Raw genomic sequence first — 12958 nt, forward strand, 5'->3', positions numbered from 1 at the left:
GGTTCGATTCCTGGCCACAGTGGCAACATTTCGATGGGGGCGAAATGCAAAGAACACCCATGTACCTAAATATAGGTGCACGTTAAAAACCCCAGGTGGTCGAAATTTGCGGAGGCCCCCACTTCGGCGTCTCTCGTAATCATGTGGTTTTGGGACGTAAAACCCCAACAATTATATTATTAGTACAGTGGACTCTCAGTAAACGGAAATCTTTGGTAGCTTAAATTATCTTTGGTAGCTCTCTAGGCAAGTGTGGCTGTGCCTCTCCACATTGTCTGGCTTGATCCACATGGTCCTTCTTTAGCTGCATTTGTGATATGTTCGATATGCTCTCGCATATCAAAAGATACTCAGCAGGGTGACACCACCACTTTATTTGTCTTGGACTCTTCTTCTCCTTTTTTACTGCTCCCGTTCAGTTTCAGCATAGCAGAGCCCCTTGTGTTTTACATGAACGTGTCTTAATTGAACAGACACCACTCAGGGTGGGAGTATCACGGAAACAGTATCGACTATGGCTATACAATCAAAGTGTATCGGGACACGCGAAGAACAAACTGTTGACTGAATCACCTTTTTCGTCCGTGTGTGTCTCACCTCACGTAACAGGAAAGTCTGTTCATGCCTTGTGTGTATCTCTGAACATGGATTCGACGATGCACCAGACCAGGAATCTCGTGCTTGCATTTGAAATCATTCTGTGAGTTGCTTGACGTTTATAACAGCTGGAAGTTCCCAGTATTGAGCATTTGGGCTTGTGTACCATTATGAATCAAACAGCGCACATAAACAACTGGGACACAGAAAGGGAACACACAACAGCTCTGACTTACAACAATTTTGTTGTAAGTCAGCACTGTCATGTGTTCTTGTTCCCGTGACCTGGTTGTTTACATGCGCTGTGTGTTTCATAATGGAAGAAAAAAGTGCGAGTATTTGAATGGGCCATGTCAGTTGTACTGGAAGCTCTGCATCCGGAGGATTAAAAGTCCTGCACCCCGCCAGGGGTCCGTGTCATGTGTCAAGCCATAGTCTTCTGACTAAACAAGGGTGTTCATGCAAGTTGGGCAAGTGATTTGTGATGTTGAAACAAATTAATAATTAGATAGGAAAATAAAGCTGGCTATGCTGGCCACAGGCAAGCGATCTACATCTTCGTAGGCTTAGATCTTTACACACACTTAAGTTTGCAGGTTCAAATATTTAAACCTTCTTAAACTTGCAATTAGAAACCAACTAGACAGGCAACACTTTCAGAAGTACGAAGGTGGGCTAGTTGGTTCATGATTCGAATAAAGAAGAGTGCAGACAGAACAGAAACAGAGGTTTCTTTCGTATTTTGCCCGCACTCTTCACATGTAGCGATGCATTCTTTTAACTGCTTATTGTAGGCTGTCTGCTGGCTGCATGATAGCGAGCCCTGCATTAGGCTGCGAGGCAGTGTCATAATTGTTCGGTCTTCTCCCTGTGTGATGTTTTCCATGTTAAGGTAGCAATTTGGGCGATATACTTTTCCTAATAAACTTTCAGTTGCTGGACAGTGCCTGTGTCGTCTTTCTTTTTCTTGTGCTCTGTTCTGTTTGTGTTGGCCATCGCGAGTTTTCTGTGGTGCCATTTTCAATGCAGCCGAGAGCCAGCAGCAGAGGCGGTTTGACAACTGCAGCCAAGTGTCACTTACTGTGGAAGCTCTGGACAAGGGTGTTCTCAAACCTCTGCCAGGTGAAATGCATGTGGTTTCAATTCTTCCTGCATCGTAGATGGCAGTATTTAAAAAAAATTTTTGCATTGCTTTCACTGCTTTTACTTACTTGGCCTGCTGTGAGAGCCGGCTTGCTAAATGCTGAGAAGTTACAAAAACAATTTACCAGTTTATTATGAATTGACCAGTTTAGTGTGATAACTAGGGGTGTGCGAATATTCGAAATTTCGAATATTTTTCGAATAGTGTTTGCTATTCGATTCGATTTGCACTGAAATTTTACTATTCGAACTATTCGAACTTCCCAAAGACAAATGCAGTCAACGTCCGATTGAAAGTGACCCCGTCAGATTTTCAATATGCTTCACCTCATTACACTCTTGTATTGCGGCAAAGCTGCCTTTCAAGCTCCGTTACGGTCGAACTTAGCCAAGAGACAAAGTCCGGCTAGAAGTGGTCCCTAGATTTTCAATATGCTTCACCTCATCACACCCCCGTATTGCGGCAAAGCTGCCTTTCAAGCTCCGTTACGGTCGAACTTAGGCAAGAGACAGCCAACGTCTGATTGGAAGTGGTCCCTAGATTTTAATATGCTTCACCTCCTCACACCCCGGTATTGCGGCAAAGCTGCCTTTCAAGCTCCGCTACGGTCACAAATGTATTAACTCAAGAAAACGCTGGTTCCAATATGGAGATGAAAGATGTGGCAGAGTTGGGGGCTCAATTAATGCTGTTTTGGACCTGAAATTTGGGCAGGAAGTCTGAAAAATCGGACGCCGAAGCTTTTTAGCATCCAAAATTTCAGATGTTCTTATATATCGACGTCTACGAGGCAGATTTGGAACTCCGGACTTGAAGGGAGCACACCCTTGGCCGCCACATCAGTTGGGCTTCCACAGAAGTTGAAAGAGGAGGAGAGGCTGAGGAAATGGCATCTCTGCCTATCACGTGTAAAGTGTTGTCGGCAACACTTAGGTTGCACCAAATCACGTACATAAATACAATTCGGCCTCTACATTGCCTCATTCTTGATAAGAAAGACAACTATGAAATATGACCCCACCAGCGCTTCATCAACCTCGCGAAAAGAAACACTTTCATGTTGCCATCTCACAAGAACATACTTAGGGATTCTCTGCAACTTTTTATGTAATTTCACTTCGAATTATTCGAAAAATGTTTGAGAAATATTCGAAAATTATTCGAAATTATTCGATTCGATTCGCACTCAATCTTTATTATTCGAATTCGCTTCGCACCCAAAATTTTGCTATTCGCACAGCTCTAGTGATAACATGAATTTCAAGTGTGGGTTTGATTTAAAGGCCTGAACCCAGCCTGTGCTAATGTCCTTATGCCTTACTATCTAACTCAGGGGTTCTCCTCTAGTGGGGTACCCTATGGCTTCTGTAGAGTGCCACGGGATCCTTAACTTTTATGTTTACACTCGTGTACGTTTTGCATGACGAAAATCATGAAGGGGGGGAGGGGGAAGGACCTCCACCCCCCTAAGACCTGCCCTACCGAGGGCACTTAAAATGCCCACCAACCATACCTTGCATGCTTTAGGAACTGCATAGCATAAGGAATGTGTTCACGCAAATCAAGTGCCAGATCTCTAAAGCCTGTTTTATTTTTTGCAAAAAAGAAACTGAAAAAGAAAAGCATGGCAGTCGCACAGAAAAATGGCTGTGGATATGCTGGTCGTAAGGCCCAGGAGGTTGAAATTTCAGGAGTTCTCCACTGTGGCATCTCTTATAATCGTGTCATGGTTTGGGTACTTGAAACCCCAACAATTATTATTATATTATAGTCATCAAACATTGACTGTTGTCATGCTGCTTGGGTGGCACAGAGACGGTGGGAGGAGGCCCACCTGTAGGACGTGGCTGCACGAGTGTTCGCATACAGTGCCAAGCTGCTGGGCATGCGCGCCTGCAGCTGAGCCACGGCACGCTGCAGTCGACGCTGCTGCTTGGCTGCTACGAGTCCTTGCAGGTGAGTGCAATCAAAGGCTCGATGGCATAACCTGATTCTTGGAACTGTTGATACCAAAGGAAACGTCAGGACGGTAGTGCGGAAGTACGAAAAAGGCATTTCGTGTGCTTTGAATACAGTCAAGCCCGTTTATAACGAACCTGAGTGTGATGCGGCGTCCGTTTGTTGTATCCCGAAGTTCGTAATAAATTAAAAAACAGCTTTTAAAAAGTTACAAGTGAAAACCCAAAATTAATTTTTTCGCAAAAAAGTCCGTGATGCACGTCTGCTTCGAGAGTGCCGATGCGATAAGGGTGGTCTCCAGTTTATTTAAAGCGGCAGCATACTTTTCGCCGAGGCCCTTGGCATAGACAAGTTGCCTGAGGCTATCTATATAGCCAATTGCTACAGACACGCTTGTGGGCGCTGGCTTCAACGTTTCATCGTCGTCGTCATCTGATTCCTCCGAGTCGCTCTTGCCGTGCACTTCATTGACAATGCCCTCATCCGTGCACGGTTCCGCAGTGTCGGCATCATCATCGGCCATAACGAAATCATCCCAGCAGATGTCCCGCCCTCCCATGTCGGAGTCGACAACACGCTGCCACAAATTGCCGCCGGAGTGGTCCTCTTTGAAAGCTTCAGGGTCGGCATCGGCTCAGACGTCGGCGAAGCCGGCCTTGCGGAAACAGTTTTGCACACATGTAGCCGTTACCTCCGCCCACGAAGCCTTTACCATCTCCAGAGCTGAGTACAGCGACACCCGAAGCGGCAGGTTGGCTGCCGGCCGGTCAACAGCTATGAGCATGCGCTCCACAACGCGGCGCCTATAGTAAGCCTTAAACGCGCTGATTATGCCCAAGTCAAGCGGTTGCACTTTCGACGTTGTGTTGGGCGGCAGGAAAAGCAGGGTCACTGCCGTGAGAGAGGCTTGTACGTGGTGCGCGGAGCAATTGTCGACTACAAGCAGCACACGTCTGCCTTGCTTGTGCATGTCGCGGTCTAACTCACTCAGCCACTCTGCGAATAAATTGCGCGTCATCCACGCTTTAGCACTATGCCTGTAACGCACAGGCACATAGCCCTGAAAGCAACGCGGCTTCTTTGACTTGCCGATTACAAAGGGCACGCGCCGGTCGCTGCCATCCATGTTAGTGCACAAAAGCGCTGTGACGCGCACTTTACTGTGCTTGCCGCCAGCACATCTGTCGCCTTTCATGGCGTGCGTTTTTCCTGGCAGGATCTGGTAGAATAACGCAGTTTCGTCTGCGTTATAGACATCTCGCTCCGCATAGCTTCAAATAGTGTCTCGATTTGCTTCAAGCCACGAGGCAACGTCTTGGTCGCTGGCCGAGGCCGCCTCACCGACAGTCGATTTAAAAACAATGCCATGACGCACCTTGAACCGATGTAGCCAGCCATTTCCTGGGCAGAAGTCAGGAAAATCCAACAGAAACGCGAAGTCTTTGGCTTTGGCCAGCATCATAGGACAACTTATCGGAATGTTCCGAGCCCGCGCGTCGACGAACCATTTCAGAAGCGCTTCCTCCACGTCCGCGTAGGTGACCCTCCGCAGCCGCTTTCTGTCCATCGAGTTGGCATCGGCACTGATTATCTTGTCCTTGTTCTTTAGAATCGTTTATATCGTTGACTTGGACACGCCGTACTTCTTAACCAGCTAGCAGTTTTTAGCGCCTTGAGCTAGCTCGTTTAGAATGGCTCGCTTGGTAGAAACGTCCGGCGCTTTTCGCTTCGTGCCATCTGTTTGCGCGGAGGGCTTCCCGTCCGCCATCCTGACAAACATGCACACCAACAACGAGCAAGACGCACACGTGCGACGCACAAGCAAGTAAGCGTAGAACGGCTCTGCGCACTGTCTGAGCTCGTTTCTACCCAAAAAAAGAAACTTCGGAATTCGAGTCGGCGTGGACAGGCGGAGGAGTTGCGATAAAGGGGGAAGAGAGGAGAACGACCTTGGGATAGAGTCACTGTACTTGGGAGAGTGGCCTACGCGCGCAGCGGTCAGAGAATCTCATTGGGGCGCCGGTTCGCGGAAGGGTGAAAACGGCTGTCACACGGGACGGATCATGAAAAGTTGAACTTGCATGGCCCCACCGACTTCGATAATTCGCACTTCGTTCCGCGTAAGCCATTTTTACTAGGGGTGTGCGAATATTCGAAATTTCGAATAGTTTTCGAATAGTGTTTGCTATTCGATTCGATTCGCACTGGAATTTTACTATTCGAACTATTCGAACTTCCCAAAAACAAATACAGTCAACGCCAGACTGAAAGTGACCCCTTCAAATTTTCAATATGCTTCACCTCATTACACTCTCGTATTGCGGCAAAGCTGCCTTTCACGCTCCGTTAAGGTCGAACTTTGCCAAGACACAGTCAACGTCCGACTGGAAGTAATCCCTAGAATTTCAATATGCTTCACCTCATCACACCCCGGTATTGCGGCAAAGCTGCTTTTCAAGCTCCGTTACAGTCGAACTGCCAAGAGACAGTCAACGTCCGGTGGTCCCTAGATTTCCAATATGCTTCACCTCATCACACCCCGGTATTGCGGCAAAGCTGCCTTTCAAGCTCCGTTACGGTCGAACTTTGCCGAGAGACAGTCAACGTCTAATTGAAAGTGGTCCCTAGATTTTCACTATGCTTCACCTCATCACACCCCGGTATTGCGGCAAAGCTGCTTTTCAAGCTCCGTTACAGTCGAACTGCCAAGAGACAGTCAACGTCCGGTGGTCCCTAGATTTCCAATATGCTTCACCTCATCACACCCCGGTATTGCGGCAAAGCTGCCTTTCAAGCTCCGTTACGGGCGAACTTTGCCGAGAGACAGTCAACGTCTAATTGAAAGTGGTCCCTAGATTTTCACTATGCTTCACCTCATCACACCCCCGTATTGTGGCAAAGCTGCCTTTCAAGCTCCGCTACGGTCACAAATGTATCAACTCGAGAAAACGCTGGTTCCAACATGGAGATGAAAGATGTGGCAGAGGTGAGGGCTCAATTAATGCTGTTTTGGACCTAAAATTTGGGCAGGAAGTCCGAAAAATCGGAAGCTGAAGCTTTTTAGCATCCAAAATTTCAGATGTTCTTATATATCGACATCTACGAGGCAGATTTGGAACTCCGGACTTGAAGGAAGCACACCCTTGTCCGCCACACCAGTTGGGCTTCCACAGAAGTTGAAAGAGGAAGAGAGGCTGAGGAAATGGCATCTTTGCCTGTCACGTGTAAAGTGTTTGGCAACACTTTCATTGCACCAAATCATGTACATATATACAATTCGGCCTCTACATTGCCTCATTCTCGATAAGAAAACTATGATACACCACCCTGCCAGTGCTTCATCAACCTAGTGAAAAGAAACACTTTCATGTTGCTATCTCATAAGAATATGCTTAGGAATCCTCTCTAACTTTTTTTTCTGCAGTTTCGCTTCGTGAAAAATATTCTAGAAATATTAGAGGAATATTCGAAAAATATTCGATTCGATTCGCACTCACACTTCAATATTCGAATTCGCTTCGCACCCAAAATTTTGCTATTCGCACAGCTCTAGTTTTTACTTGTCGGCTGTGTTGGTACACTGTCTGTGAAGATGAAATCAAGGAATATCGGTTTAGGTGAGACCACTAGAATCTCTGGCAGTACAGCACATTTGAAGAAGCTCTGTCCACTTTGCCTTCATGGATGCGAAGCCTGCTTTAACATTTGGTGCAGTACCAACTGTTCTGCACATCAAAGAGGCATCAGTAGTGAGCCTTAAGTAAGCATAAGAGATATTTCAGCACAGTCTTAACTACCCTGTCTCATGTAACTTGACAGTCCAAGAGAAGATGGAGGCTTGTAGAGATGATTACTCCTTTAACAGTCATTGGAGCCAGTGACACCCCCTTGTAAAGGACTTTTCATCTCTGAACTTGGAAGCTGCTATCGATCTACCATTGAAAAAGTCTTATCCAAAGAAGAGCGGAATATTTTTATCAGTGTTCGAACTGCTCATCAAAATCGGCCGTCAGTCTTTAGCTTCACTGTTTGCATACGTCTCACTGTCTTTTGCAGGCTGTGCATCCAGTAAAGAGCGTTGCAGTGGCCTACGGTTCTCACAAGGAGGTGGCCTTTGAGGGGGGTCCCCGGCCCTGGCCCATGCTGCCTTCTGGCCACCGCGTGCAATGTAAGTGGCTGTGTTTGTCCAACCGCGCTTAGACCTCCACCTGATCTGTTGTTTATGGCGCATATCCACAATAGGCCAGAAGGTCAAGAGGCCAGGAGGTGACCGAACAACTCTGGATTATGTGCTGGACAGTATATAGCGTGACCACACGTTTTGTTATGCCCTGTCAAACAAAGGTGAAAATGTTGTTGTGGAGGTAGATATCAACTATGGAGCGTTTTGATTGTCTGAGCTTGTTCAAAAGAAAGAGTTACATTAAGTGATGGGCTAGTGGCTACAAAGCCATGTCAAATGTCTCCTTCAACCTGTTATAGATGCTTGCATCTCAAGATGGAGAGGCAAGGCTGTTTGTCCAGGGAGTGGGCACCTTTTTATTTGCTGCGATTGCAGACTCTTTAAGGGGGGAGGTGGCATTGAAAAAAAACTTTTTTGTTTGTTGACCTAGAGCAATGAAATTTGGCATGCATACTAATAAGTGTCTTGTATAGGGAAATATGCAGTTTCATCATGATACCTTGAGTAGTTCTCAAGTTACATCATGCTACATGGTCCAATTATATGGTCTGCTTGTGGAAAGCCTAGCGCTGTAACAAGACATGCCAGGAAGCTGCAAATGGTGTTGATCTTTACTCAAAAGAAGACTACAGGGTATGACACTCTCAGAATTGTTTAGTAAATTCTCTTTTTTTTTTAGAGATCATCATGGCTGCTGACACACATTGTCAGAAACAGTGTCATGGACAAATCATCATCTAGAAAAATAACTGGGCCATAAACAAGAAATTGAAGAATGTCATACCCACAAGCAGTGTTCAGGGATTCAGGAAAAAGAAACAGAATCAAAATCGGTCCAGTCATTCCCGTGCTACTCTTTCCACGAGCAATGCACAATGTCCAAAACACACTTGTGAGAAAAAGCCTATCAAAGTTTTCGAAGTTGTTTACATTTGTTAGAAGGCACCAGCACTGTAGTCCTTGGTGTTCTTGTGTAGAGGCAACCTTTTGCGTCTCTGCCCTTTCACTTCATGCATGTGCGATGACTTCCTTGCTCGCTGAGCGTCTTTTTAGCAGCCCTGTGGAGGGTAAGGGCCCCAAGTTGCACACCCATTGCAGCACAAATCTTGGTGTAAGCTTGAAAGTTGCCTGCATTGTACCTCGCAACTGCCTCATGGACTGCTACTTCCACAGTGTAGTGGGAGGCGTGCTGCTGCTTAGAAATTGGTGACCAAATCACCGAGTGAAGGCTTTCAGCGGCATTTTGTGTCTTGTTGCCACTGCAACGAGCCTGCAGTTGAGGGTCAGACATTCGTTGGTACACTGGCCGCAACGCTTCAACAACTTTGTTGGGCAGGTTATACGTGTGTGGAAGTTGTGGCTTCCCCTCTGCCTCTGCTGCACGGTGCCTGCACCAGCTGCGGGCACCGGAAGGACAGAGCTCTTGATGAGGTTCTGCATCTGTCGATGAAACATTATGAAAGGTGGCCATCACTGCTTTCTTCATATCTTCAACGTCCGTGTTGCTTCGCAGTGCTATAGGCCATAATAGCTGGTGAGCCTTTTGATCAAGTCCTGCGTCAGGCCAATGTTGTCACGGATAGCCATGCCATAACAACTAGTCAGTCTTTTAATAAGGTCTTCAGTCAGGCTGCCCCATCCTCCTAGTCTATCCTTCTTGCTTCTTGACCCGTGTTGGACAGCTGTACCCATCCTCTCTTTGACATGATTTATACAGTCTTCTTTAGCCAGTGGAATAAATCTGTACGTTCTTTCTTCAGAGTGAGGAGAGTATGACTGTCTCCATCACAAACAATGCATGCGTACTGGAGGTCATTCTTTCCAGTGACTTCCTGAATAAAATTAAGGTGGGGGACGTGGCATTCAGTACCAACTTTCTTATTCCTTCGTAGGTTTTGATGAAAATTGGCACAGTTATTGCAAACATTTCTGGGATCAAATATCTGAGCAGTTTATTCAATAACGCGAGTTGGTCAGATATAAATTCAACTCCCTGCTTCACACACGCCACGCTCATTTGCAAACCCCGCCTGTGATGCGTTTCATCATCCACTCGGTCGCGGAAACGGTAATTTGCGAGGCATTCGTTATTTTCGAAGATTCATCAGAGCTAGCGGCGATACCAAGCACGAATCCAAACGTGCCTAAATTGCGTCACCAGCGCTTTCTTTCAAGCCGATGTACTCGGCCGCGGGGTCCGGGAAGTCCGCGCACGATATGCTGGCTGGCGGCATTCGGTGACAATGCACAATGCTCCTAGCCGCGGCGACGAAACATCGGCGCACATAACGTGCTTGGTCTCGCATTTTGCGGCGCCGACGCGCGCAAATTGCTAGCCGCTGTTCCGAGCGGTCAATGCGCGACGAGCTTGGCGGGGAGGTCCGCTGCCGATTCGTAAAATGTCCATCCGCACTTTCGAGGAGCCAGCTGACGATGCGATTTGCTGCTTGTGACGAAGCACAGTGCGGCTTGTCCGCTAGCGCGATGTCCTTGCCCGCAAAGTTCGGATTCGTCTCGTAAACCAGCGCCGTGAGCGGAGTTAGGCCTAGCCACGACTCCGAGCAGTAAGCTCGGTCGCGGTGTGCGCGTGGCCGCGGTGCCCGATGTTTCAAAGCAAGTCATGTTCGATCGCGAGTACAAAGAGTAGTAGCGCGAAGTTATTCGTCTCTGAGTACGAAGTGCTGACAAGCTGAACTTCTAGCCGAGACGCGCATCTGCGATGTTCGCGACGAGCGCGGCACGCTATCGTACACTGATGACTGCGCTTCCGCTTGCGGCTGTCAAACTACAGGGTAATCATATTCTAAATTATCGTCGACCCGTGCACTCAGGACGAGTGAACGCGTCACTAAGTAGCGCGATTTTCGACAGTCGTAACATCAGGTAACATGGTAACATCGCGACGCGTAAGCAGCAGACGGCTGTCCTCTCGGAGCGAGCATCGGACCAATGACGAGGCGTGCTGGAGCAACATGGCGGACGCGGCCAATCGGAGGCCTCGAAACGACCTTCAGAGATTTGCTTTTTGTGCGCTTGTTTTCAAAGGGAGGAGCCAGCTGAGGCGGGGAATTTGAAAACGAAGAAATGCTCTTTACGGCGAGCTCAAAATGGCGGCGCCCGGTTGTGCCGTTGCGGAGCAAGACTTTTTTGAAAACCACCGTTTTTTTGCGATCTCCACAATAATTTTCGCCAACTCAGCACGTGCAACAAATTTTTTAAAGCACTTCTAGGTGGTTTTCAGTGAAGATATTTTGGAATCAGATAGAAAAAGGGCTACAGAAACTGAAAATGTGATTTTCAAAAAATCGATTTTTTTGCCATTTTGCGCGATACGAAAGCCGCGTCCCCCCTTAAACAGAGAAAGTAGTAAACACACTGGACTGCATGGAAGACATCTTGCTGTTTATGGCAATAAGTGCTCTTGAAAGTGAAATGAGGAAGGAATTTTGGTAATGTGCAGGGGCTCTGCAGGTTTTATTTATTTATATTTCTTGGTCTGGATTGCCAGAGGTAAAGGCATGTTGTGTTTTCAAAGGACACAAAATGGTGCCAGCATGAGCATTTTGCTTTGTAGTGCAGAGAATGTGTACACACGTTTTACTTTTCGCAGCCATGCATTTAAGCACGTCACTTCTTGGCATCATTCTCACCTACTTAGTGAAACATCCAACTGCAAAAGCTTTCAGAGCGCGAAAATTGCGAAGAAATGTTTAGCTTTTACCTCGGCTGCACCGGCCAATCTGCGATTCACGAAGCCGTGACGGGCGTTTACGCAGGGACGTATAAGCTGCGCGTTTTTTTTTTTTTTTTTTCAATTTCTAAGGCAGATGTGTAGGATGCTATAGAACTTCACAGTTTCTTTGCTCTGAAAATGCTTTCGCTCGCAGGTAATCAACTCAAGGAAAGTGTAGGGGGCATTACTTGTAATTATGATAAAGAGGTGATGAAATTAAAGTGGACGAAAAGACAAGCCGCCCGCAGGGACTGAACCTGCAACCTTCGAATAACGCATCCGATGCTCTACCTCACTTGCTCAATTGGTAGAGCATATCATAATTACTACGAATAACGTCCCCCTATACGTTTCTTGGCTTGATTGTCTGTTGGTTCTCATTAAGGTTGTGTAATAAAAAAAAAAGCCCTTAAATTCCCCATCTCTCGTACTATTCACCTATGTAGTATAGCTGTGCACCATTAAATGCATGGTGTTCGCTCACGCTTGTGCTACTGTTATTGCACAGTGTCGCCGAGCATTGGCAACCCAGTGACCATCGTGCGGGTTATGGATCCCTTCCATAAGAACAGTAAGTGATTTTTGTTCGTTGGTCGCAGTCGTACAGAGTGATAGATAATGAAGCCAAAGAAAGCTTTCATGCAAATACTTTCTTACGTGTAACTGAAATGTTGAAAAGGGAAAATAATCCTTTCTAACTGGTGTTGTTACAGCCTTTTTCTTGTATTACAAGAAATAAAATAAAGATACTACTACTACTACTACTACAGGGAAGGTTGCGATGCATCGCCATTTTCTTTGCTATGCAGAGGACCTACACGTGTTTCGAGTGCTGTGTCGGGGACTCGGCGAAACGGTGAGTAGACTGTGGCACTGTAGAATGGCAATGCAAGTAAATGTAGATTGGTACTGGCCAATAAACGGTGCAAAAAGGATGTAAAAGAAACTCGGGCCATCTCCCGCTAAAGGGAACCATGAGGCGATGCGAAGCAGCGTTTCGGCATGTCGAGCCCGCATTTCAAAGTGGAGAGGAGGAGGGGAGAGAGGGAAAGGGGGAGTGGATAGGAAAATGGAGAGGGGTGGGGGAGGTGGAGAGAGGAAATGGGAAAGGAGCAATGGAGAGCGGAAAGGGGGAGAGGAGGTGTGGGGAGAGGGTTTGTGCATGCACAGTAAGGGTGGTCACGCCGCACACCACCACCACCGGATTGAACTCCGCCATAAGATGCTTCACATCTAAAAAATGGAAGGTTCAGTAGCCATTGTTTCATGCCAGTCTATGCCCTTGAACATCTACTATAAGTAATGAAGGTTAGAAAAGTGGCATTACTAAGAACTTGGCAGT

At 46.9% G+C, this 12958-nt stretch overlaps 1 protein-coding gene across 1 annotated transcript in view; it reads left to right on the top strand.

Moving 5' to 3' along the window:
* Nucleotides 1-12958, top strand: part of LOC119404916 (nuclear pore membrane glycoprotein 210-like) — an 81153-nt gene that overhangs the window by 23146 nt on the left and 45049 nt on the right. The window contains exons 11-15 of the mRNA XM_037671610.2: nt 1627-1719; nt 3555-3697; nt 7757-7868; nt 12125-12187; nt 12426-12472. Coding sequence (XP_037527538.1) covers nt 1627-1719; nt 3555-3697; nt 7757-7868; nt 12125-12187; nt 12426-12472 — 458 coding nt within the window. The remainder of the gene's footprint in view (nt 1-1626; nt 1720-3554; nt 3698-7756; nt 7869-12124; nt 12188-12425; nt 12473-12958) is intronic.

The sequence above is a fragment of the Rhipicephalus sanguineus genome, chromosome 9, assembly GCF_013339695.2.
Source record: "Rhipicephalus sanguineus isolate Rsan-2018 chromosome 9, BIME_Rsan_1.4, whole genome shotgun sequence".
NCBI classification, from domain to species: Eukaryota; Metazoa; Arthropoda; class Arachnida; order Ixodida; family Ixodidae; genus Rhipicephalus; species Rhipicephalus sanguineus.